The following is a 26,595-nucleotide window of genomic DNA, read 5'->3' on the forward strand; positions in this document are numbered from 1 at the left end:
ATATTGTATGGGTGGTTGACCAACACCGGTTTCATAATATGTCCATAAGATTGTTTTAATCAATATCAAGATTCTAAGTAAACATTTCTATAAATGTAAATGGGAAAGTGTATATTTCGTGTGCTGTGACTGGTAATTTATTTTAATAATGTATTCACCGTTACTTGGACCTGCGCCATGACAAATACATTTTTAAAAGTAAAACACTAACACTACACATGTAGTCTCTAAATTAATATGCAGTCATAAAAGCAAAGAATTAGCTAAATGTTAATGCACAATATCATTTCTTAAAATATATAGTTAAAATAATTTTAGATGGAGTATAGAATGATAAAATAGCAGGACATTTTCAATTTTCCAAAACTATTACATGTGAACTACCCATATCCTCTAATTAACATCCTGAATAATAAGATGAAATCCTTCATAAAAACTAGATAACTTGAAAAACAGACCGTTTGAATGATTTTCATTACTGTTAGATGTATTTTTGGTTTCATACCATTTTGGCCATGTGTTCGGTGACAGGCTTTATGGCCTCCACTGAGTTGATGGTGAGGGTATTGGCCTTCTCCATATTCAGCTGATGAATAAACCGATCCTGAAGTTCTTTCAGACTGAAGTCCAGTTTAGGATATGTGGCACCTTCCCTCTAAAACACAAGATGGGAGGGTATATCAACAACAAGGAATTAAGGCATTAATATTAGTATAGTCAAACGTACTATAACAGTACTCAAGCTGTGAATTGACAAACTAAATACATTAATATATCAATTATTAATAGAAGCCTTCATTTAGGACCATTAAGATTTTTGCATTGGGACATTACTTTCAGGACACTTAATTAAAGGTGCAGGAACAGGTGACAATTTCGCCAGCACAATCTTATGGGAAAACTTTGTACCGGCTGCTAAACACCTTCTTGCTGCCATTGGTCCACATAATCGGTAGGTGTGACTTGGAGCTCGACCTACTTTGAGGCTGACAACTAATTCCCATTTGGGCATTTAAGATCAGTCAACATGAAAATGCCAGCATGCTAAGTTATTAGCGAGTTGGTTCAAATGTACCTACATCTGTACGTTTGTCCACGCAGAGACATTTTCCCAGAACATGTAATGCATTTATTTTTTTATTATTAGCCTTTCAAAAGGAACTAATCTACTGTGGAGAGGTGGTGGCACTGTGGACTAAAGCACATAACTGGTAATCAGAAGGTCACTGGTTCGATCCCCACAGCCACCACCATTGTGTCCTTGATCAAGACACTTAACTCCAGGTTGCTCCAGGTGGATTGTCCCTGTAATAAGTGCACTGTAAGTCACTTTGGATAAAAGCGTCTGCCAAATGCATAAATGTAAATGTACTCAAAAATTCTTAAGAGCCCATTCAATCTGTTGTTTGATATGCTGCTTTACTCATGTGTCGTCTGCAGTGAAAGCCATTCACACATCTGCCCATAGTAAGACATTTGGCATTAGCGCCATGAATGTAGAAAGAAAAAATGACAAATTACACATCTACATTATCATAATGTAATTAGATAACTACATTATCTATAGCAGATATATGTTAAAACTGCTTAATTTACTGACCTTGTGTGAATTATAATCATAGAATTAGAATACTCATTAATATAATTTTAGTTGGTGTTTTACATATAGTCTTGAGCATCCTAATATTTAAATGCTCCTCTAAATGCCTCCCCCAGCGGCATGGCTGGTGTCTTAACTTTCGCAAATGAAATACCATGGCGAAGCCCTAATATTTCAATTTTTGTGTGACCATTGCAACCTTATGGGTGTTATTACAACAAAGGCTGGACTTTATAGGACAATAATGCTTTTCTGAAGCCTTCTGGCAGAAACAGTGAGTTTGTGTGTGTGTGTGTGTGTGTGTGTGTGTGTGTGTGTGTGTGTGTGTGTGTGTGTGTGTGTGTGTGTGTGTAGTGATAAGTAAGCTCAAGACGATTTGTTAAATAATGAGGGCTGAGAATAACCACACAGCCAGCGGCTCAATGTTGAATATCACTGGCTCTTTATAACTGGATGTGAAAGCTGAGAGGGTATAAATCTCATTAGGACAAACATAAAAACGACCATTCATTTGACCGAAGCAAAGACACCAATTACGACAGAGACTATTTACTTCTACCTTTCACAGTCTAAGTAGACATTGCATTTTATGGCCCAATTAAACATGATTACAGTGCATTTAAAGTGATAGATCACAAAAAAATTTAATTCAGTTGTCATTTATTCACCTTCATGCTAGTATATGCGCAACCTATCGTATGCCTTCAGAAGACTTGGAATACGACACACAAGTCGCATTAACTACATATTTGACACTTTTAGATCCTTTTTAAGCTTTAAAGTCAGTATTTACAACTGCCATTGTTCTGAAACAATGGACCAGGACATTCAATACATTTTCTTTTAGTGTCCCACAGACAACAATCAGATGGGTTTAGAATGAAAAGGAGGATGAGTAAATTATGATAGAATTCTCTTTTTTTTTGTTTAACTATCACTTTAAAATTTGTCGTCTACAAACCTGATAATCAGATGGGGGTTTCAACACATTTTGACCATGTAAAATTTGAAAGAACCAACCAAACTATCAAGCCGATCCATAGCTAGGATCAAATTTAATGAAAATCCTGTTCAGCAACCTTCTCTCTGAACAAGCTAATGGTCTGGCTGGCAGCCAAATGGGTGGCTGCATAAAATATGAACTGTAAATACGGCATATATTACAGCAACAGCCTGCTAAGTGATGCTGAGAATACGTTAACATGGGTTATGTGTTGACATGTGCAGTCATTTATTATTTGAAGTGAGGCTTTGTCGGTCAGGACGGACATCTGGGAATTATCACCAAATGCATCACAGAAGGGCTAAGATAGAACATTTCTGCCTTAACGTCTCCTTTTGTGTTACATGGAAAACAAAAAAGTTATACAGGTTTAAAGAAACATGAGGGCGAGTTTTTTCAGAATTTTCATTTTTGGGAGAACGCTTACAAGGAGAGACTGCTGAAACTGTCCTCAATAGAGATCACATGGACAGCGGCCAGAGTAAGCAAAAAGGTTATGGAGGGATAAATCATGCCCATTGCGATGACTACTACAGCCTAGCCAGGCAGAACACAAGATTCAGTGTTGTGTATAAGGACAGCTCAGCAGCGGTCCATATTTCCATAGAACTACCGACTGACAGCGAGAAACAAGTGTGGCGACCTCGACGTTAGGAATGTGTTATTCCACTTTTGGGTACAATTCAAGAGGCACATGTTTCTGTGAGGTTGTGGGGAGAAAGGACATGTTTGACATCTAAGGGGGTCCAAAAGGGCAATTTGTCTGAGTGCAGCACAAAGTCTTGCTCCTATTACGATATATTTTTGCTTTTCCTGTTTTGTCTTTGCTCACCTCTGGAAAAGACTCTACCCTCCTGAGTCCCAAGAGCGACTGCTGTTAGGGTTGGATGATGTCCCCTAAATTGGCAGTTGACGATGTTGACAGTAAAACATCGCGATGGACGATGATATCGTCGGTGGGGTGGGGCGGGGGATTATATAATTTCATATAATTTTCAAAAATTATATGAAAAATTATAATTTCGTTATTTTACTAACCCAACTAATGACTCGTCGGCGCTTTATCAGTAGGTTGCACGACACGTGAAGCATTTTTTTTTTTAGCTGTCATTTAAGAAGAGTTGTGCACGTTTTATTTTAATATATCTCTTTACATAAATACTATTTTCCACTTAAAAACTATAATTTCATTATTTTACTCACTGATGAGCAAAAGGTTGAGGCAGAAATTACCATGTACCTGCAGGAAATGGCCATTGATGGGGAAGAGGACCCACTGACTTGGTGGAAAACGAACGACAAAAGGTTTCCGTTCATGGCAAGATTAGCACGGAAATATCTGTGCATATGTGCTACCAGTACTCCATCAGAGCGGGTCTTCAGCACAGCGGGTAGTGTAGTTACTCCAATCCACAGCTTATTAAAACCAGATAAAGTGAATATGTTGGTATTTCTGGCCAGAAACATCGAAATTTAAACATGGTCTATGGTGAAAGATATTAGACTTCTTTACGCATTTTTCGCCATCCGTTGCGGAGCTATTCGATTTTGCATATTATTTTTTAATTTATTAAAAAATTATTATTTGTGTAGTTCATATGACTGCTTTACTATATTTCAATAACATAATTTATTTTGTAGCCTGTGCTGAAGTTAATTGTGCTGCTAATTATAAGTGAAATGTTAATGCCGAGTTTCGGTCTGAGTGTTGTTCCGCTTGTTCTTTACTTGTTGTTCTTCTATGTTTTAATAAATGTGTGTTATTCATATTCACCTTGTTTCTTTCATTTGATTTGACATTATGGATTTATGGCCAAGGAAATTTTTCTTTAAAAGTATTAACCAGACAAAAGTTATTTGACGTTCGCTGGTCTGGGTTTATCTTAAACTGCCGCTTCAGTGTACAAGAGCTGTGACAATGAGCAAGATTTGTGACACTACAACTACTAATAATTAATTAATAAAGGCTATTTTCTTGTAGCCTACAACATAAAATATTTTAATCTAAATGTACAGTGTAAGACATGTAAAAAAAAGACAAGAAGCTAACAATGTCAAGATCAATATTTGTGTAGCCTGCCTGACACGGTATTTTCACAGACTAACACGTCACGTCTCTGGCATATACTACAGTATTTAAAATAGCATATATGCATTAGTTATATTCTCAATTTAATTTACAGAGCAATCCCTGCAAAGTTTTTAGGTTAACTATAGAAGAGACTACGATTAGTGAGTCACACTAGCAAGACTCGCAAAAGGGGGCGTGGCATCACGATGGTGGCTCTACATCGTGATGTTGGTCAGCCATCACGATGGACGATGATATCGTCCATCGGCACAACCCTAACTGCTGTGTGTTTTTTTCATTTCCAATTTTGATTTGTCCTATTCTGTCCTATTCTATTTCTAGAATAGGACAGGACAGAATAGAGCAGGACAAAATAGAATATAAATTGAATTGAATAGAACAGTAGAGAGGACATGAGAGGACAGAATAGAATACAACAGGACAGAATAGAATAGAATAAACAAATAAAGCCGTATAGGAAAGAATTAAGAATAGAATAGAGCAGAGCAGAACAAAACAGAAATAAACAGTAAAGCACAGAACAGAATAGAGAACAGAATTGGACAGAACAATACAAATATACAGTGGGTGAGAAAAGAATGGTACCTCAGCATAAAACTGTTCCACCAGTGGCAGTGAACAGATCGGCTGATCTTTGGATACATGGGGTTCGAAGTCAGGTTGCACAATTCGTACAGCTCTCAGAACCATGTCTCTCTCATCTTGCTTAAAAATACATTCTCTGAAAACATCATCCATTGACAGACCATCCACCACAATCTGCTCCAGGCACCTGTGTGGATCAGAGGAGAGAATTCAGTCAGCAATGAAATAAAATATATTGTCTACTCTGCTTAAGAGAAGGGCTAGATAAACCTTTACATGTCTGCTTGTGGAAGATATTTAACCTTCAGAGAAAATACTTAGTATTCTTCTGCATTCTCAAGTCTCATCCACTCAAGCTTCTTTTCAGTTGTAGGCTAAATTTCCAGTTTTTCAAATAGTGCAAGCCATTCGTTTATAGAAAAAGGACTTTGATAATCCAAAGGTAGTGGGGAACCTTTATAATGAGACATTTTCCACGACCACAGCAATTGGACACTGAGACTGGCAGGGTGTTGGAGCGGAATACCAAATATTTGCATTGACATGGAGCACCTATGAATATAACAGAATAATCTTCTCCCTCTAGTAGTCAATATAATTTCAGATATGTCCAACAATTACAAGACCGTGTTTATTCAGATGGAAAATGTGTGAATAAAGTCATAGTCCCACACAACTGGATGGTTCAACCAATGAATTTCCATTACTTTTCCATGGCTTGAAAGCTAATTTCCATGCACACACATTTAGCTTTTCATTCTGAAAATGGCACAGAAATAAAAAATGTGTTAAAAATAAATAAATAAATCATTGTTTGATAAAAATTCAACTGAAAACATTTAATTTGAAATGTAATCCATACAAACACATAGTGTTAATCCTAAAATGAATGGGGATTAGCGGCACATCGTTGTCTCTAATTGGTCAGGTATTCTAAATAACATATTTTAAACTCCTCACCATGTGTTTTTAATCCAGTGCAATGTAACTCCCCGATTCAATATTTTAGGACAGAGCATAATAAATACAAATTTATGAACCATTAAAAAAGAAATACATAATCAAGATTTTATTAATTTCCAGAACTTTTTCAGGCCTAGAAATTACAATGTAAAAATTCCCTGATATCTCCAGGTTTTCCATGATTGTGTGAACCCTAAATATCACAAAAAAACTACCTTCTCATTGTAACAGAATTTAAATTATATGTCGACATCAAACACCAAATGGGTTCATTTATTTCTGCCGACACAGTAACAGCACATTTTGTAAAAATGAGTTACAACCAAAATCTGGACTCTTAGACCATGATCTGTGCTTGACAGATGGGTTTGGCTCAATTATGCACAGATTCAGAGAAAGTTGAGCTTAAAAAATACAAAACTACAAAATCTTAAACCAAAATCCCCAAAAAGTAATTTTTCTTAGTCTTGTCAGTTACTGTGTTCTGCCTTTGCATGGCAGTATTGGCATCCATGCTTCTCATTTACAGCTGTGAGATGCACAAATGTTGCTATGGTTATCACTATATCAACCATAAGAATTTCTCCTGTATTCTGTACACACACACACACACACACACACACACACACACACACACACACACACACACACACACACACACACACACACACACACACACACACACACACACACACAAAATTAGGGGACTCACTCCAGCATTTCAATGTGGTTGTAACTCCCATAACTTTGCAATGTGAATATGGTTGGATAATTTAATGCAAAGCCAGATTGAATAAATAGCCAAATAGCACACTCTCTCTCTCTCCTGCAACCCACAGAGATATTTTACATTGCTGGGAGGCTGCAGGACAGACTTGATTATTCCTAAGGCTTGTCTGAGAATGTAATGATGCCTCAATGGTTTCCAAAGTAACAGCCTCCTTTGGGAGCAGAACAAAGATGGCGAGCCATCAGTGCCCTCTAGTGGGCGCACACTGAGCCAATGAATTCATCGAGGACGGTGATGAGGCTATGAAAACGAAGACATCCTTTACCATTTCAATGTTGTGCATGACTGAGAAACAATCGCATCATTACCTCCTGGGGGTTACATTCAATACAGTCTTAAATTTTAAACCCTTAGCTGATGCAAATGCAATTAGGAGAAGGAGTGGAAAACTCTATTATAATGGTATTCAACATCATTCTTGAAAAGCTGATCTCTTGCCAGGAGAAAAGGAAAGCAGATAAATATAGAGGGTGCACTGAACTGACTTCTCTGCTTAGGTTCTCTTTGGAGCATTTGTTAATTTCACTTGGCAAATTAATGTCTATGATTGCTGTGCAGAGATGACGGCATATTTAATTAAAGGCAAATAAATATGAGGCTGTAAGGGAAAGAAGTACAGTCTGTTCAATTGGATATCCCTATGAAGATATGTCTAGAGATGTGTCAAGGGGGGTGCTCAGACTGAAAATATATTGCGCTAAAAAAAAGCTAGATGCAGCGCAACACATTTAGTAGAATGCCAACCTGGTCTCATAGTGAAACCGTGACTATACATACCAGTAAATTTTTGCAAAACTTGTAATACTTGTCTCCAGATACAATTTCCTGCAGTTTCCAAGTGTGTTTTATTCACTTTCATTCAAATCATGACTTTATTGGCTGATTACGGCTTTATCAATACTTGTTTTCTGTCTATTATATAATATTATTACTCAGACCCTGCTATTTTATGATATCGGCACTTTTACTCAAACGCATCATTTGAAAAACAATACATTTTAATGCTTGTACAACAGACCCACCAACATATATATATACTTATTCCAACACGATTAGCTTGCGCAGTAGCTCACCTGATAGAATTTTGGTCTGAAAGACGGAAGAACCACAGTTCAAGACCAGCTATGAACTCAAGCTGACACGTGATATGACAAAGTCATAGAAGAGTTCAAAATGATGTGGTTACTTCAGAAAATTTGATTTTCATTTCGCTTCTGCATTTTAAAACACTATCTGTTAGGTTCAGGCAAAACCTTTAGGTTAGGGAGGAATGCTTTAAAAAACAAATTATATATATATATATATATATATATATATATATATATATATATATATATATATATATATATATATTATAAAATTCACCTTAAAACCGCCTCTGAATACGACACAATTTTACTTGCTTCTGGCGCTCCCAGCTGGACATTTCACTGGAAAACCGCAGCCAAACGTGTTATACAGCACGTACATTTTTAATTGCAAAAATTGTCTCATGTTCACGTAGATTTCATTAGATTAGGCTGCAGAACACGAGTGTTTTGAGACATGCTTTTAAAAGTTATGCTCTTTTTTTACCTGGTATAGCAACTAAATTGTGGCGCTACTGTGCAAGACATTTAAAAAAACAGCTGAGACACTGCGCAATGGTCAAAAACTTCCATTTAGTAAATCTTTACATAGAAGGAAAAATAGACTATGCAGATGGACACAATAATGTGTTCAGTGTTAACTGCCCTTAATTTTCAAAACCCATGGTGTAAGAAAGGCATATTTGTGGCATATTTGTCAATGTTGCATCAGCAGAACAATCAACATATCCACGGTTTTCTGACCAAGCACTGGACAGCCCCACGATTCTGATTGCCGCTGGATTGTTTTCTGGTTCCTTTCTCCATGAAAAGCAATGTAAAAACCACCGAAATGGGTGATCAAGGTGGAGAACAAAAACTATTTTAAGTGTAAGTAGGGGAAAAAATTTGTTCGGGCCCAAGTAGTAAACGATATCAGCGTAACTAACCTCGTGCTACCGGTTCATGTCATCTACCCACTCCTCAAACTTTGATGGTTGAGGCACTGTCAAAAGACGGTTACTGCGACTCTGTAAAGAATCGGCACTATGGAGCCATGCTTTTTCAGCAGTTTCTGCACATTTAATACGCTAAACATTACATTATCCGCCAACAACATACGGCAGAATTTTTCCAATTCCATTTGGTGATGCTAGTGACACATAATGCTTTCAACACTGACTAGGGTCCAACAAGCAAGATGGGAGGAAGGCGAATGAGGAAAAGGAAAGACCTTAATGAAACCAAAAGACAGACACATCAGGAAGTTTGGATTGCAACGAAGGCTGCAACAGCCATGCCAGACGAGAGCAAGAAGACAAATTGAAAAGGGAGGACAGGATATAAAAGGCTCCAGTGGGGTTTGAAGAAAGAAGACTTCTAGAGCAGAACAGTCTGTTTTTGCTATCAGCTTACAGCGATCGATCTCCCAAGCAGTTGCCAAATGCAACCCAGCACCTGTCCCTCTGTTTTGTTATTGGAAGACACCACATTGCCTTAGCAGTAACCTTCAGCATCTACCAACTGCACATGAGGCCTGATAAAATCAGGTGGATCTCTTTCAAGTCCTGTTACAGTATGGTAACACAAGTCGCTAATGACAGGTTACAAATCTTAGGAGGAGAAATGCATGCACAGTAGAGTCTGTTTCTTCAAGAAGGGAAGGTAAGGGTGTGAGTAGAATAATTAACCATGTAAAGCCTGACATTTGTTTTTTCAAATTCTTTTGACATTAAATTGTTTTTGTACTATTAGACAAAATTTAAAAAGAAATTGTTAAAAAAATCTTGCACATATTTTTTTTTATTATGTACGTACCATATTTGATACATTAGGCTATAAAAGGTCATTATCCTTCTAAGCCCCACCATTGATTTTTGTGTAGGACATTTGATATTTAAGTTTTCTTAGCCCATACATGCTACAGTGTAAATCTTGGGGTATTATCAGAGGACCCCCTGAGCTTTTCAGAGATCCCAAATGTTTGAGTTTGGCCATGAAAACTTCCTCTCCTTGGTCTATAAATATGGATTGATATATATATATATATATATATATATCAGATAAATTCAGCACATCAAATATAATATGAATAAAATATTTAAAAAAAATCTATAATTTTTATCATATCCATTTTATGCACCAAACACTATATTGGACATTTAAACAAGGGAAAGTGTAAAAAAAATTTCACTGGGTCTCAGGAACTCATGGTAAGATGGTATCCATCATAGCTTGTAATGTAAAATAATGACAGAAAAGGCTGCATATACTGTATGAAAATACTTAAATATTAGTTCACACTTTAAATAGTATATGTCAGAATTTTCAAAGCTCTGTGTTTTTATCTTTGTGGTGGAAATGAATGGAATAGAATGGTGATTGAGAGATATACATCAAAAGCCTAGAGAATCATATTTGATACATGTAATTTCAACATGCTTTTTCAATAAAATAATATACAAACTTTTAACCAAGAATGAGCTGCTTATATTCAGTAAACACTCATTTTAAAATATCAATAACAATATAATCATTACTGTCAATTTTAATTTATTAAAATAAGCGGTCATTCATCCCAACATAAGTCACGGAAATCCGCTGATATTTTAAATAGATCGATAGAAAGATTGAAACCATTTTTTCAAAATAACCACTAGATGGGGCCATAAGCATGTGAAACTTACACAACATAAGTTTTTTTGCTTTTCAGCTTGAACAGAGAGCGAGACAGGAGCCATCAAACATTGTGTATCTTATTTGATACACATGGCATTATAGGCCGTCATAATGTCGAGTCAGGGTGATCAGGACTTTATTTTGTGAAAATAACCATCGGACTCCTCATTATCCAGCCTATCACAAGACTACTTTGCCAAATAAATGAATAAATGGACATACACTGATTTCATTGAAATAATGTAATTATGTGTGAAGCAATAAATAGCTGAACAGCTGAAATCCACCTCCGGTTTGCATCGGAGTTCTGTTGGTGTTTGTTTTGTAATTAATTAACACCTTACTGCTCATTGTTTATCTTATTAGAAGACTACTTGCAAAAAAAATTATTAAATGCACATGAAACATTTGAGCAGAAATTATTTTATTAGCTTAACTTTTGAGATTGCACAGTGATCCAAGAAGCAGGAATGATGGCCGGCAAATACCCCGATGAACGGTCTGATATGTGGACGTACAGTTGTTACTGAGCAATATCAGACCTAGATGCCATCATTGATCAATCAGAATCAAGTATCCCAGAGAGTCGCAGAGACGTCTATTCGATGTAATGTATGCATACAATGTAGAGCTTTTGTTATTTTCAATAGCCAATGTGCAAAAATGTTCCCTATCAGATATTAGAACAACATTCAACAAATGTTTTGTGAAGTTTTATTGATTGTTTTTGATTGCCCCCTTTTAATAAATTTTTAGAAGGGTGAATATGATGAAAAACCTGTGCATGTCGTTTTTCATCCCAAAATCGAAAGGAAAAACATTTTTCTACATAATAAATAAGCCTATTCTTAGGTCTATTAAAGGAATATTCAATACAAGTTAAGTCAGCAGTATTTGTGGCATAATGTTGATTATTGTCGGTTACCACAAAAAATTATTTCAACTTGTCCTTTTCTTTAAAAAAAAATAAAAAAGCAGCAAAAATCGATGTTACAGTGATGCACTTACAATGGAAGAGAATGGGGCAACTTTTGCACTGTTTAACCCTTGTGCATCCTTGTGGACATTTTTGGCTTTTTCAGTTTTGTTTTTTTGATAACTTTGTCTGTGTTAATGCTAACTGCATAAAATTTTCCACAGGTGTGAATTTTTATTGGAATTTTAATATTTCACCCTATTTTCTTTAAAAAAATATTTTTTTGCACTAGTTACACAAAATACTCCCTCTTAGCGTCGTTTTGGACAAAAATGGCACATTGAAACCCATTAAAAATGCGATTTTTAATCCCAGTGCCATTTAACTATAAAATTATGCAATCTTGTTTAACATGCTTTCATTATGTTGGCAAGGCTTCAAAATTTACATTTTAAATACTTTTTACCAGATCGTGCCATTTTTTCAGGTTTGGCATATCATCGCTTTTGTTATTGTTTTCTGCTGTTTTTGGCTTATGCATATTATAGAGCCAATTAGATACATTATGAATATATAATTGTGTGAGTGTGTTGGTATGGATTTCAGAGTGTGGTTTGTATGTGTCTGAGGCTCTAATAATAAAAATAAAAAAAATTCTGTTTAGCATTTATTAAATTGAAAATAATTATAATTATTATATTTTTTATAAAAAACAACAGTGGCATTATGTAAACAAACCGGCGTTTAACGTGTTAAAATTATGAAAATAAATGAATGTTTGGTAACTATGATTAGAACTGATTCTGGTTAAAATATAAGTCAGTGAAAGTAGAAAAAAATATTATTCTATAATATTTTTATGACACTTTTTTGACATGGCCATTTTTGTCCATTATGGACCTAAGTGGTAGCTTTTTTTTAAATCTGATACTGCATAAAAAATATGAAAGCATCAAAATGAATGTTGTTGTTAATCATTGACCTATCCGAGGCTCTAATAATAAAAGAAAAAAAATTCTGCTTAGCATCTATTAAATTGAAAATAATTACTATTTTTCATTTTTTCCTAAAAAAACAACAGTGGCATTATGTAAACAAACCAGCGTTTAAAGGGTTAAAATTCCAAAAATGAATGAATGTTTGGTCATTATGATTAGAGCTGATGCTGGTTAAAAAAATTATGTCAGTGAAAGTGGAAAAAAATATAAATCTATAATATTTTTATGACAGTTTTTGGACATGGCCATTTTTGTCCATAATGAACCTATGTGTAACTTTTTTTAATTGATGCAAGGGTTAAAGGCTGACATGGGAACATTTACAAAAGCCCTTACATTAATTTTCTATTAAAACTTGTGTATTTGAGCTGCAAATTTGTTTAAATAGTTGTTCTCTTACGAGAGGTTCTCTCGTATTGCGTAAGCTAGCTTACGCTACGGGAAAGATTCATCTTTTCTGAGATATTGAAGCCAAAAAATTATCCTTAATTTTTGTATCCATTGTCAACGCAGTGCGGCAGCTGCAGACCTTGAGCGGGCTAGCTAGCGAGCTCATAGGTTGCTCTGCGGCAACTGCTGCAGCCTATAGATGAGCTTGGGCGAACTCGCATCCAATGAGAGGCGTCCGCGCGCTCACTGCATCAAAGCCCGCCAAAATGGGCGTGACTTGAGTGCATATAAGCGTAGTTTGTAGGCTGGAACCCTGATTTTCATCTCTTCAGCGAAGCTCTTCACATCGCTGACCTGGAAGCCGCGTCGCCGTTCGAGGGGCATCAAGCAAGTGTGGACAGCGCTAGAAGAAGCCAGCCGTCTCAGCCACCTTCAGCCATCCTGCGAGCTACGCCATCCGACGACGTATCCTTTTATTCAGCAAGCTAGTTCTCACGAACTATTCACAAAAGAGTACGAGCGTCTTTTTCAAGATGCCTCGCTCCACTTGCGCCTCATGTCGCGCCCTTCTCAGCACAGGAGACCGCCACATCATCTGCGCTCTCTGCCTGGGACTGGGGCACGCAGATCTCGCCCTCACTGAGGGCGGATGCGATTTCTGCGAGGAGCTACCGATGTCGACCCTGCGGGCTCGACTCGAGCGCTCAAAGCAGAAACCGCCGCGCCGCCTTACCTTCAGCCGCGCAGGAAGAAGCGCCACTCACAAAGGCTGCCGGAAACTGTGGTTGAAGCGACTGCCTCGCTGGAGCCTCTCCCTCGAGCATCGTTTTCACCCTCCCCGCCCCCCCTGCCATCTCGGATGACGAGGCGGAGGATAAGGGCCGCTGTTCCATCATGGCTTCGGACAGCGAGGAGTGGTCAGGCTCCCAAGCCTCCTCCTCGGCCCAGGAATCCAGCAGGACCCGCGCCGGAGTCGAAGGGGAGTTAACACGCCTCCTCACACAGGCCGTCGACCGCCTCGGGCTCGAGTGGTCACCACCCCCTGAGCAGGCACCCAACAGACTCGACGGCTGCTTTCTTCAAAGCCATGGCCGCTCTACACCCGCGGCCCGGGCCGCTCCCTTCCTGCCGGAATTACACACGGAGCTTGCAAAGTCGTGGAACGCTCCTTTTTCAGCCAGGTCTCGTTCCCACGTCTCCACCTCTCTCGCGTCGGTGGACGGCGCCACTGAGAGAGGCTACTCCTCCATCCCCCCGGTCGAGGACTCGGTAGCAGCACACCTTTGTCCGCCCTCCGCGAGATGGCGTTCCAAGCCTGTGCTCCCGTCTAAGGCCTGCAGAGCGACTTCCGCCTATGTTGGCCGCGCCTATTCCGCCGCCGGCCAAGCCGCATCTGCTCTGCACTCAATGGCCGTTTTACAGATCCTACAAGCAGACCTTCTTCGGGAGTGGGTTGAGAAAGGCAGGCACCCAGAGGCTGTTACTGATCTACGAAGCGCGACAGACCTCGCCCTTCGCGCTACCAAAGCTGCAGCCCAAGCTCTAGGGAAGTGCATGGTCTCGCTGACTGTGACCGAGAGACACTTGTGGCTAACACTAGCCGACATGGGAGAAGCAGAGCGCTCCACGTTCCTCAACGCACCGCTCTCTCCGACCGGTCTCTTCGGCTCCGCGGTGAGTGGCATTGTTGACCGCTTCTCAGAAGTCCAGAAAGCCACCCAAGCCATGAACCTCTTCCTGCCGCGTCGCGCTAGCTCCTCTGCAGGCCGCTCACGTGATCAGCCTCCTGCACGAGCCTCTTCACAGCGCCCAGTTCAACAAACTCAGACTTCTCAGCGTCGACAGGGCAGCCGCCCTCGATCGCGCTCAGACAGCCGCCGCAGACCGCCGCCCCCCCGCGGGCCTCGATCTAAGGTAACGCTGAAACCCGAGCAGCCGAAGTCTTCCTAACTGTGTTGAACAAACGACGGCTCAGTCCCGCCGCGGCCGGACCACCGTCAAAGCTTCGCCCCCTGTCAGTCCCCTTCTCTCAGGCTACTGCAGTGGTGAATTTAGCAGCCAACAAGCCGGTGACACTGCCCGCTTGCCTGCACTCAGACGCCGTTTTCACGGCGACCCAAATAAATCTTGTAAAGAGCAAACATGTCTTATGTGTAGAAAATGTGCCCACAACCCAGTGTTCACCCCTACACACAAGCATAACACATCCCGTGCCCCTATCAGAGCACGCTCTCATAAAGCGGTTACGAACCGCTCGAGCGTCAGAGTCAATGAAGGCGCCCACAAATGCGTGCGTGCGCCCATTCTCTGCCCGCTCTGTCACACGACCAGCCCTATGTGTAGAAAATGTGCCCACAATCCAGTGTTCACCTCTACACACAAGCACTGCATGTCTCGTGTCCCCACCAGAGCACGCTCACATAAAGCGGTTACGAACCGCTCGAGCGCTAGAGTCAATAAATGCGCCCACGAATACGTGCGCGCGCCCATTCTCTGCCCGCTCTGTTACACGGCCAGCAAACATTCCTCTGTGTGTAAGTCCCGTGCCCATGACTATGCTTGCGCATCACGTAACAGATGTGACTCTTTCCCCATTCATTCCAATCGGAAGTCACTCACAAAACAGCCTGTTCATGCTGTCTGCGAGCAATCATGCATAAACACACTAAACGCGCTCACACATTTTGTTCAGCGCTCTGTGTGCGGCAATCAGAGCGAATTGGCCATTCACCCTCTAGCGTTACGCTTCAAAGCGTGGGAAGCTATTCCAGGGATATCCAAGTGGGTGTTAAGCACAATACAACAGGGGTATTTGCTACAGTTCGATCGTCGCCCTCCTCGCTTCAGAGCGCGGCTCGAAACCACTGTGAACACGGAAGCAGCGTGCATGCTTCATTCAGAAATAGCAAGCCTTCTGTGCAAAAGGGCCATAGAGAAAGTGCCACCCTCTCTGAGCGAGTCGGGGCTTTACAGCCGTTATTTTCTTGTTCCCAAGAAAGACGGCGGCCTCAGACCCATATTAGATCTCAGGGTTTTGAACAAGGTGCTTGCAAAAAGACCGTTCAAAATGCTTACAATCAGGAAACTCCTCGTGCATGTGCGCCAGGGGGACTGGTTTATTTCTCTCGATCTGAAAGATGCATACTTTCAGATTCAGATAAATCCCCATCACAGGCCATTCTTGAGATTCGCCTTCGACGGCCAGGTTTATCAATACACCGTCCTTCCGTTCGGCCTGTCCTTAGCACCCCGTACTTTCACGAAGTGCATGGATGCGGCGCTCGCACCCCTGCGGAGTCAGGATTTGCGAATTTTGAACTATTTGGACGACTGGCTGATTATGGCACAGTCACATATGGAGCTTCTGTCTCACAGAGCAGTTCTCCTCAGCCATCTGAACAGTTTGGGTCTTGCAGTCAATTGGACCAAGAGCTCACTACAGCCCAGTCAGACAATTTCCTTCCTTGGAATAGACAATGACGGCTCGCTTATCTACACAGCGCGCGTGCCGTGTTCAGCGACTAGCCGCATCTTTTCAGATGAACAGCCTCACGCCTCTGAAGAAATTCCAGAGAGTGCTAGGTTACATGGCCTCAGCCGCAGCAGTACTTCAGCTGGGTTTACTGCACATGCGCCCGCTTCAGCATTGGCTAAACACCTGCGCGTCTCGCCGGGCTTGGGCCACAGGCCGCCAGCCCATCAAGGTGACTCAGACCTGTATTTCAGCTCTGCAGCCCTGGACAGTGGCCGAATGGTATCAGCGGGGAGTGACAATGGGAGCTGTATCTCGCCGAAAAGTCATCTCGACAGACGCGTCCAACACGGGTTGGGGCGCGGTCTGCGAGGGCTCTCCGGTTTTCGGCCTATGGTCAGTTCAGGAAAAGCTCCTTCACATAAATTGTCTGGAAATGATAGCGGTCGAGTACGCGCTCGTGCGCTTTCTCCCGGTCATTCAGGGTCACCACGTCCTGGTCCGTTCGGACAACAGATCTGTGGTATCCTACCTAAACCGTCAGGGTGGTGTCAGATCCAGGAACCTATTCCATCTGACGAAACGCATACTGAGTTGGTCCCAGTGCCACCTGCGCTCGCTGAGGGTGACGCACGTGCCAGGCCACCTGAACGACGGCCCGGACAGACTGTCCAGAGACAATATTCCTCCAGGGGAATGGTCCCTGCACGCTCAAACAGTCCAGACGTTATGGCACCTATTCGGCAGAGCAGAGATAGACCTCTTTGCGTCCAAAGAGAACTCTCACTGCCCAATATTTTTCTCGAAGCGAGGACGCGCTGGCCCAGGACTGGCCCAGACGCCCGCTTTACGCCTTCCCTCCCGTCTCGCTATTGCCACAGGTAACGCAGAGGATCAGGGAAACGCGTCACTCGGTGCTCCTCATAGCCCCGCGCTGGGAGAATCAGACATGGTTCCCGGAGCTTACGCAGCTGTCACTGACAGCGCCGTGGCCCATCCCAGTGAGAGCAGCTCTCCTCTCGCAAGCTCGCGGCACAATCTGGCATCCCCACCCAGAGCGCTGGGCGCTGCATGCGTGGGTGATCAACGACTACCCGTCGCTCTGCCAGAAGGAGTAATAAACACCATCATACACGCTAGAGCCCCTTCCACGAGAAGACTCTATGCGTCAAAATGGTCTGTGTTCTCAAAATGGTGCACCGACAGAGACCTGGACCCGCGGATATGTGGGGTGTCGTCGCTGCTCGTATTTCTACAAGAGCTGCTGGATAAGGGCAGATCCCCATCCACGCTCAAAGTGTATGTGGCGGCTGTTGCGGCGTTCGCTGAACCCCTGCACGGCCAGTCATGGGGTAAAAGCGAGCTGGTCATCCGCTTCCTCAGGGAGCTAGAAGGATGAACCCCCGCGCCCCATCGGTTCCTATCTGGGATCTTTCTATAGTTCCTGAAACTATGAAAGCTCCCCCTTTCGAACCACTTCAATCCGTGGATTTGAAATACCTTTCACTCAAAACCGTTTTTCTGACTGCCCTGTCATCAGTCAAACGTGTGGGAGACCTTCACGCGCTGTCTGTCAGCGCTGCGTGTCTTGAGTTTGGGCCAAGTGACTCCAAGGTCATTTTAAAGCCTAAACATGGCTATGTTCCCAAGGTGATCGGTACTCCTTTCAGAGCACAGATCATTTCCTTGTCGGCGCTACCAGCATCTGATAGCGAACGCCGCCAATCTCCTTTGCCCAGTCAGAGCACTGAGATTGTATACAACGCGCTCCGCATCTTTCAGAAGCTCTAAGCAGCTTTTCGTTTCGTTCGGAGGGCGCACCAAAGGTCTCGCCGCCTCGAAACAGACACTGTCCAGATGGATAGTGGACGCTATTGCTGCGGCGTGCGGCGTCAAAAGACCTACCATGCCCGCTAGGCATTAAGGCTCACTCCACTAGAGGCATGGCCTCCTCGTGGGCATGGTCCAGCGGGATTTCCATTCATGACATATGTGTGGCAGCGGGCTGGGCTTCCCCTCCACCTTTGTCAGATTTTGCAATCTGGAAGTACCCGCTCTGCAGGCTAAACTGCTAGCGGTTTAATACGCTACAGCTCCCTGGTGAGCTGCATTAATGGGACACAGTCCACACAGACCGGCACCGCCGCTCTGTCTATGTGCTTATGTACTACACACACACTGGCCCGCACTCTTGCCGGCCAAATATTAATTCCCCACTCACAAGGGCTCCCCGGGTCCCCCTTAATTCCCTGGGGCTCATGCAGTGGATGCTTGGCGCGCACGGCGTTGACAAAGGGTTCCCGTAGCGTAAGCTAGCTTACGCAATACTGAGAGAACCTCTCGTAAGAGAACGAATCGGTTACTAACGTAACCTCGGTTCTCTCTAGATGAGGGAACGAGTATTGCGTAACCGGCCGTGCTTTCGCACCGCGGCGATTTTTCGCTTCATTCAATGAAAACCAGGGTTCCAGCCTACGAACTACGCTTATATGCACTCAAGTCATGCCCATTTTGGCGGGCTTTGATGCAGTGAGCTGCGGACGCCTCTCATTGGATGCGAGTTCGCCCAAGCTCGTCTATAGGCTGCAGCAGTTGCCGCAGAGCAACCTATGAGCTCGCTAGCTAGCCCGCTCAAGGTCTGCAGCTGTCGCACTGCATTGACAATGGATACAAAAATTAAGGATAATTTTTTGGCTTCAATATCTCAGAAAAGATGAATCTTTCCCGTAGCGTAAGCTAGCTTACGCAATACTCGTTCCCTCATCTAGAGAGAACCGAGGTTACGTTAGGTAACCGATACGTTTTTCCAGTAGTTTTAGCTACTTAATGTTTAGTTATAACATTGTGGCAATGAAGTTGGATACAACTTTACACACAAAAGCTTAGTTAGCGATCTTATCACAGTAAAATCATGTAAACATGCATTTTGTTCACACCTGGTGGCTATAGTTTGGAAACAGTGTATATTTTCTCAATAGATTAGATTCTCATTACTGTAATACAGTATTTGTTTTACTGTATGAGAATTAAGGGGGAGAGGGGAACTTAATTCAATTAAATAACGTAATTAAAATAATGTCCCAATGCAAAAAATCTTAACGTTTATGCGACATTCATCTTTAAGCGCAATTCTTTCTTTTGATTTGGGGTAAAATATGACCCAGGCAGCTTCTTGACAGATTCATTCCAACACAGAACTAGATGATTAACATCTCAACATATTTTTTTTGTATATTTGTATATATTTTTGTGCAAATACAGCACTTTGCTTACTAGAAGAATCCTAGACATCATCTTCAGACTAGACAGTTGTATGACAATATTAAAACAGGCACCTCTTCTCGATAAAAAAATATATAATATGTGCAGCAGTATAAAAGGTGAGACAAGAACGGGGGGAAATGTCTAGCAATTTTGTTTTATTTTTTTATCTGACCTCATTCTGTCAAGGAGCTTCCTTTAAAATGCAAGGTGAGGTACAGGGAGTATGTATTCTCTGCTAAATTCCTCCATGAAAAGAGCAGCACACAAAACAAATAGATGACCAGAGCGAAAATGACAGAGCACAGAGTTAACGCTCTTTAGATGAATGACCACAATTTACATTTCTAATTTTGGACACGGTCAAGGCTGGCTTAGAATAATCCTGTAGTAATGTGCATGAATGGATAAGCTCATGAAATATATACACAAGAAAGCATATAAATGTGCGCCATCACATCCATTACAAATTTGAATGTTTATGCAACTTTGAATTTGGATTCTTAAATGGAATCTAGAAAGTAGAATTATCGGTAGGCAAGGCAAGTTTATTTATATAGCACATTTCACACACAATGGCAATTCAATGTGCTTTACTTAAAAACGATAAAGAAAATACAAGATATTTTTTTTTAAAGTCTACCCAACTGGTGATGAATGCATGAACAAGTTTCTCTAAGTCTTGACTGGATACAGTAGTCTATGTTCTACGTCAGAGGTTTTCAATTGGTGAGGCACGCCTCCCCTGCATACACATCTGTCCTGCTAGCTTGCGTGTTAAAGTGCGTGTGATGCATACATGTGTTGCAAAATGGATCACTTTGTAGTGTTTACAATACAAATGTCTACAGGAGAGGTGGCAGATTCTGGGCCAAGCAAAAAAAAAACATGAAGTACGATCACAAATATTTAAAGTTGGAATTTTCATCGACCGGTCCAGATGATGCGCCACTGCCACGGTGTTATTTGCAAAGAGGTGCTAGCAAATGATAGTATGAGACCCAGTAAGCTCTGGCGTCAAATTGAGGCCAAGCACTCTAGTCTGGAGGCCAAGCCAACTGAATTTTTTGACAGAAAGCTGAAAGAGTTGCAAACATAAAAGAGAGTTTAATCTCTGTTAATACTAAGGCGACTGAAGCATCATATCATGTTGCTTTACGTATAGGACTGAGTTTCCCCACCTCTATCGAAAGGCTATGAAAGTCCTCGTCCCCTTCACGCTTTGACCCTGCTTAAAAACAAATACAGATCAAAGCTGCAGGTGGAGGACGATTTACATTTATTCCTTTCTACCGTGCAGCCTCGCATCGATCACCTATGCACATCAAAAAGTCAGACTCATTGTTCCCACTTATGTAGGGGCGATGAAATTGAAGAGGCAAAATCGGCAATCAGATTTTTTTATAAAAACATTTTTTGCTTAACGTAGGCCTATGTGGAAGTGATTTTTACGCATTTGATACTGTGACAAAACAGCGCGGCCCATAACTGATGTTGTTTGATGTCTGATGTTTTCAAAGATGAATTGGCTTAAGTAGCCTAAAATCTCTAAAAGAGCTCACTCAACTGAGATAATGTTAGTAGCCTGTGACTGTTAATGAACATGTTTCAAAATTAGTTATTTGACCATTGAGGATTATATGTTCAGTGATCAGAAAATAGAGCTGTCCATCTTGCCGATTTCGTTCTGTCTGATTTTGTTGGCTCTTTGGTTATAGGGCTGTTGAGAATACTTAGTTTTGTTTTTTTGACTGTGGAGGATTCTGTTCAGAAGGCTAATTTTACGTTTCCCAATTGCTTGTATGTGGTAAAAATGTGTTGCAAAGTATATGTTCACAATTTGTTTTAAAAAGAAAGACAAACGTGTTTGAAATCTATTTCAAAATGAAACTGAAATTAAAATGAAATGTTGATAGCTTAATAAAAAAGTTTATCTTAATAAAAAAATTATTTATATTGATGAAACTAATTTTGAGAAGAACATAGCCTAAAGCAATACTAATATTAGTATTGGGGGGTCACGGCTGTCTTCAAGTTCTGTAGGGGGAGGCTCACTTTCACCCAATTTGAAAATCCCTGCTCTAGGTGACTTAATTGCACACTGCAACACTGACATCTAGAGACACATTCTGGAACTGTGTATAAATTATCAATCGATTCACCATTGAGACATTCATTTTATTATCAAATGTGTTTCAACACTAAAACTGAATTTCATCATCGCACATTTCTAGATCATTTGATAGTCATTGTGATAGGACATGTTCCACCCAAAAAAAAGAAATCAACCGAAAATACTTGGAATTATCGATTAATGTTTAAAAAAAATTGGCAAATAACTGCAAATGTTCTGTTATCCCCACCGTGCAAAAATGGCACAAATTAAACATTGCAATAAGATTAGATTTGTTTTCCCAATTTGTCTGGTAAAATGTATAATTCTTGGTCACATTAACCAGTACAACCATTTTTGTGTGTAAGCTCTGATGACACAGTCAGCCAAATCACTATAAAAACATGAGATGTGAATAAAAAGCTTAAAAGAAACCTCCTCCAGACCAATATGCATTGGCGAGTGATGACTGACATTCTGTAAGCCCCAACTTAAAAAAGCTTATGATTAGAACGCATTAAAGTGAACCTGTTGATTGAATAATTTTGTCAGTGGTTACCTGTGAATGATCCATGTTGAGCAGTCAGTCATGCGGCCCATACACTCCAGCGCAGCACAATAAGATGCAGCGTTGGGTTTCAGACCTGCTTCTTCAATCAGAATGAACAAGCGACGAATGTGATTGATGGAACCCTACAAAACATAGAAAATAAATGTAATACAATCCTTGTAAAAAGAATGTTTGAAGACTTTTTAGAGGCATAAAGGGAATCCAATAATTGTTCCTAACTAAACGAACAAACAAACAACTGGGGTAAATTCATGTGACACTATATTGTTGCATTAATGCCAACTGTTTCCAAACCAGTTTTTTGCAACATTTGAAGTATCGACATAGAGTTTATGCACTAGTTACATTTTAGCGATAATTTGCATTTCCATCAGCTTTATTTTTGATGCGCTAAACTTCTTTGAATCGCAACAAATCTTTGGATGGAAATGTAGTTAGTCATGATGGTATTTTGTCACATTTCAGGTATTTTTAAAGAATGGAAACGGTTCTCAGTACCCAACCCTAAATATCAATATATGAATACATACTTTTTTAGCCCACATCTTCATTATAGTGTTGTAGGCACTGATAGACAGTTGCTTCCGTCTGGATAGTTGACGGTGATGAGACATAAGGCAGTTCTGAGCTCGAATAACATCGTCATTGAACACACATGCCTCTAAATAACAGCGTACTCTGAGCTGTGGATCGCCATAGCGGTTTCCCTCCTTATCTTCCAGAAGCTTTTCTGGGGTGGTCAGACTCTGGTGGTCTACATCTAGCTCCAATTCCTCTGCCAATTCTTTTCCTGCATGCACCACTAGTTCCTCTTCTGTAGACATCTCGGAAACCCGGTCAACTTCGCTGCCAGAAATTAAGACCTTCTGCATTACTGGAAACCAGCTGGCTGAACTTTCAGGGACTCTGGAGATCTTCTTTTTAGACTTTTTTGGGATGTCTTTAGAGGTGGTTGGGGTAGATGCAGTCAATTTGGGATCTTCTACTTTAGTTTTTATCTTACTTTTTTTTCCGGTTGTGATTGTCTTTGTAGAAGTACCAGGAACCATCAAACTTCCTTTGCTACTTTTACTAGTAACGGGCTTATCGTGAATCCTTTGTGAAGTTTGTTTCTTGGGTTGATTCCACTTTTCACGCTTGAGTTTCTCCATCCAGCGACTTGCGTGAGTTTTGAAAGACACGCCACATTCAGCGTTTCCTTTTTTATAAGATGCCCCACTTTTGGCCATTTCCATTTTGTCACTGGGCAAGTTCTTTTGAGTATTTCCATGTAAAAGTTCCTTTCCTCTTTGCTGAACTTTGACAATTTGCACTTTTGAATGTTTGACGCCTACAACGACGTCAGATTGTAGCTGTTGGATTCTGGCGTCCAGAACTGTGAGAACAATTTTGAAACAGTAAGTCAGAGAAGTGCTTCAACAACAACAACAAAAACAGCATTGTGCATCTAGCCAGAAGCATATCAATTGCAAACTTATATGCAATTAAATTGTAATTGTTTAACCTTAAAGGAACTGTTCACCCAAAACTATTTTATTCATAATTTACTCACCCTCATGTTATCCAAGATGTGTATGAATTTCTTACTTCTGCAGAACACAAATTTAGATTTATAGAAGAAGATTTCAACTCTGTAGGTCCATACAAAGCAAGTGCATTTTAAAGATCAATAAAGCAATAAATGTAGCACAACAGTAATCCATAAAACTCCAGAGTTTAAATCCATGTCTTCTGAAGCTATCAAATTAAATTTGGGTGAGAACAAACCAAAATATAAATCCTTATTCACTAAATCTTGACATCAGCAGTCTCCTTAGTGATCATGATTTCAAGCTCGATAACACCACCTTGGACCAAGTGTAATGGAGCTTGAAATCATGATCATGCCTAGATTCTCACCCAAAACCGATTAGAACGCATCTGAAGACACTGACTAAACCACTGGAGTCATATGGATAAATGTTATGCTGCCTTTACATGCTTTTTGGAGCTTCAACGTTTTGGTCAACATTCACTTGCATTGTATGGACCTACAGAACTGAGATATGCTTCTAAAAATCTTCGTGTTCTGCAGAAGAAAGTAAATCATACACAACTGGGATGGCATGAGGGTGAGTAAATGATAAGAGAAATGTAATTTTTGGATGAACTATTCCTTAAACTTAAAAGGTGCACGATGTCATTTTTTCCTAATTAAAAAAAGGTTTAACTTCTTAAGACATGAATGTTGCAATATATATAGGAATTCATTAATACTCACATTAATATGAAGACTCATAGTCATATCAGTAACCTTATAAAAGCTGTTTTATTCTACATGGAAAGGGTCCGCACATGGGGGCTGCCATTTTAGAATCGCATGACCAGCTGAATACTACTCGCTTAATCTCAGTAACCGCCCTGCTATTGGACACTTTAACTCACTGATTAAAGTAATCATGGCTGACTGTAAATACTTCATTTCTATAATGTCATCTGAAACTGAAAACTATTGATTTTAAATTATGCTGCATCCATGCCGCTAGGTGTCAGTTTAAGTCCAAGATGACACAAAGACAAAAGTTACTGAGTGCACCTTTAACCAAATCAATCCAGAAATTTAAATGTTTAATGTCATCCTTCCAAAGACCACAGTGCAAATTTGAATAGCCTAAATAAAATGAAAATGCCATTTTGTAATACAGAACACTTTAATGGGTAACTATGGATGATCTGTGAATATAAGTCAATTAATCATACATACCATCCAACAATTGAGACTGTTCCCAGAATCTTTTCTTCCCATCCTCCTTCTTAGGAATGGCTGAATAGTGTCTTTGGTAAATTGTTGCCCATGGGTTATCTGAGAAACGATGGATCAAAGTGTAGATCAAAGGGTGGGATAAAACAGTTGTCTAACTATGCTCTTTATTATTGCAGCTGGACTGCATATCTAGACATAACGCAAATACATAAAAGAGTAAATGCAGACACAACTCTACTTTTGTTTTAGACCGACGTGGCGCCAAATAATACAAATCACCTAATGTTGTGACCTGTTGTGACAGTGGACACTCACAACATTAATAATCACCATTACTAAAATGTAACAACAGCCAATGATTCAGCTTTTAAATTATGTTGCGATTGACAAACATTCTGCGTATGTATAAACCAAAAAAAAAAAAAAAAAAAAAATCTTATTTAAAATGAATTAGTAGCAGCTAAAGTAAAAAATGTGATTTGAAGGACTGTTTCATTATTACCTTGCATTTGTCTCCCTGCATTATTCCGTATTCTGAGACACATACGGCAATAATCGGCATCCACAACTGGACGAACGCTTCTCTCGACCGCAAATCCACGAGTTAAACTCTTTGAATAGGCACATAGTCTCAAAAGTGACATGTTGACATAATAGTTTTCTTCAACCGCGTTATCCCGTGCAGAAGGCCGCCATGTTTGTTCAGACCTGATTAGTTCATAGGCGATGCAATGAATTGAGTCCTACTCAAACGAGCCACGAGCGTCTTGTTCTTCTTCCTTGATGGTTTATTGGCGGTTGGCAAACCAGCTTACAGGTGCACTACCGTCACCTACTGAACTGAAGTGTGGACCAGGAGATTAGCCGAGATAGGAAGTGGGGAAAAAAAACAAAATTCAAGAATATCATTAACTGGCCATTTATTTGTCACAATGCTACTCCAAGGAAGTAGCCTACCTTAAGGTGAAGTTAAGCATCAAATCTTTAAGAGCTTCTCTTAGTTTCCTTCTTTTGTTCTCGTAACAATGAAATCAACCAAATATTTTGGAAGTAGGAACGAAACAGCCCTTACATCTCATGAAAGTTAATTACATGTACTAACTTTTATTTTAGCTCAACTTAAGCCTGTTGAACGATCTTGGGAAACGGAACCCTAACGCAAAAATAGGACAAAAATAAAGAAATCTATATGGGTGGGAATGGAAAATGTTGATTATAAGATCGAAAGATATAGGGCTTTATTTTTTTATGTCAAATGTAATAACTCTGTCGTTAACCACTCCGATGCTGGTCCATACTCACTTTAGAAGCAAAAGCGAGACTTGCTAACTATGAAATGAATGTGTTAACTG

The 26,595-nt window shown here is 40.5% G+C and overlaps 1 protein-coding gene across 1 annotated transcript in view; it reads right to left on the reverse strand.

The window, feature by feature from the left end:
- Positions 1-25,933, reverse strand: part of polrmt (polymerase (RNA) mitochondrial (DNA directed)) — a 73,889-nt gene extending 47,956 nt beyond the window's left edge. The window contains exons 1-6 of the mRNA XM_052122368.1: positions 25,746-25,933; positions 25,244-25,342; positions 23,031-23,875; positions 22,489-22,622; positions 5,281-5,467; positions 506-655 (exon numbers count right to left, since the gene is read on the reverse strand). Coding sequence (XP_051978328.1) covers positions 506-655; positions 5,281-5,467; positions 22,489-22,622; positions 23,031-23,875; positions 25,244-25,342; positions 25,746-25,887 — 1,557 coding nt within the window. The 5' untranslated portion in view covers positions 25,888-25,933. The remainder of the gene's footprint in view (positions 1-505; positions 656-5,280; positions 5,468-22,488; positions 22,623-23,030; positions 23,876-25,243; positions 25,343-25,745) is intronic.
- Between the last annotated feature and the right edge of the window lie 662 nt (positions 25,934-26,595).

This window comes from Xyrauchen texanus, chromosome 48 (genome assembly GCF_025860055.1).
Source record: "Xyrauchen texanus isolate HMW12.3.18 chromosome 48, RBS_HiC_50CHRs, whole genome shotgun sequence".
NCBI lineage: Eukaryota > Metazoa > Chordata > Actinopteri > Cypriniformes > Catostomidae > Xyrauchen > Xyrauchen texanus.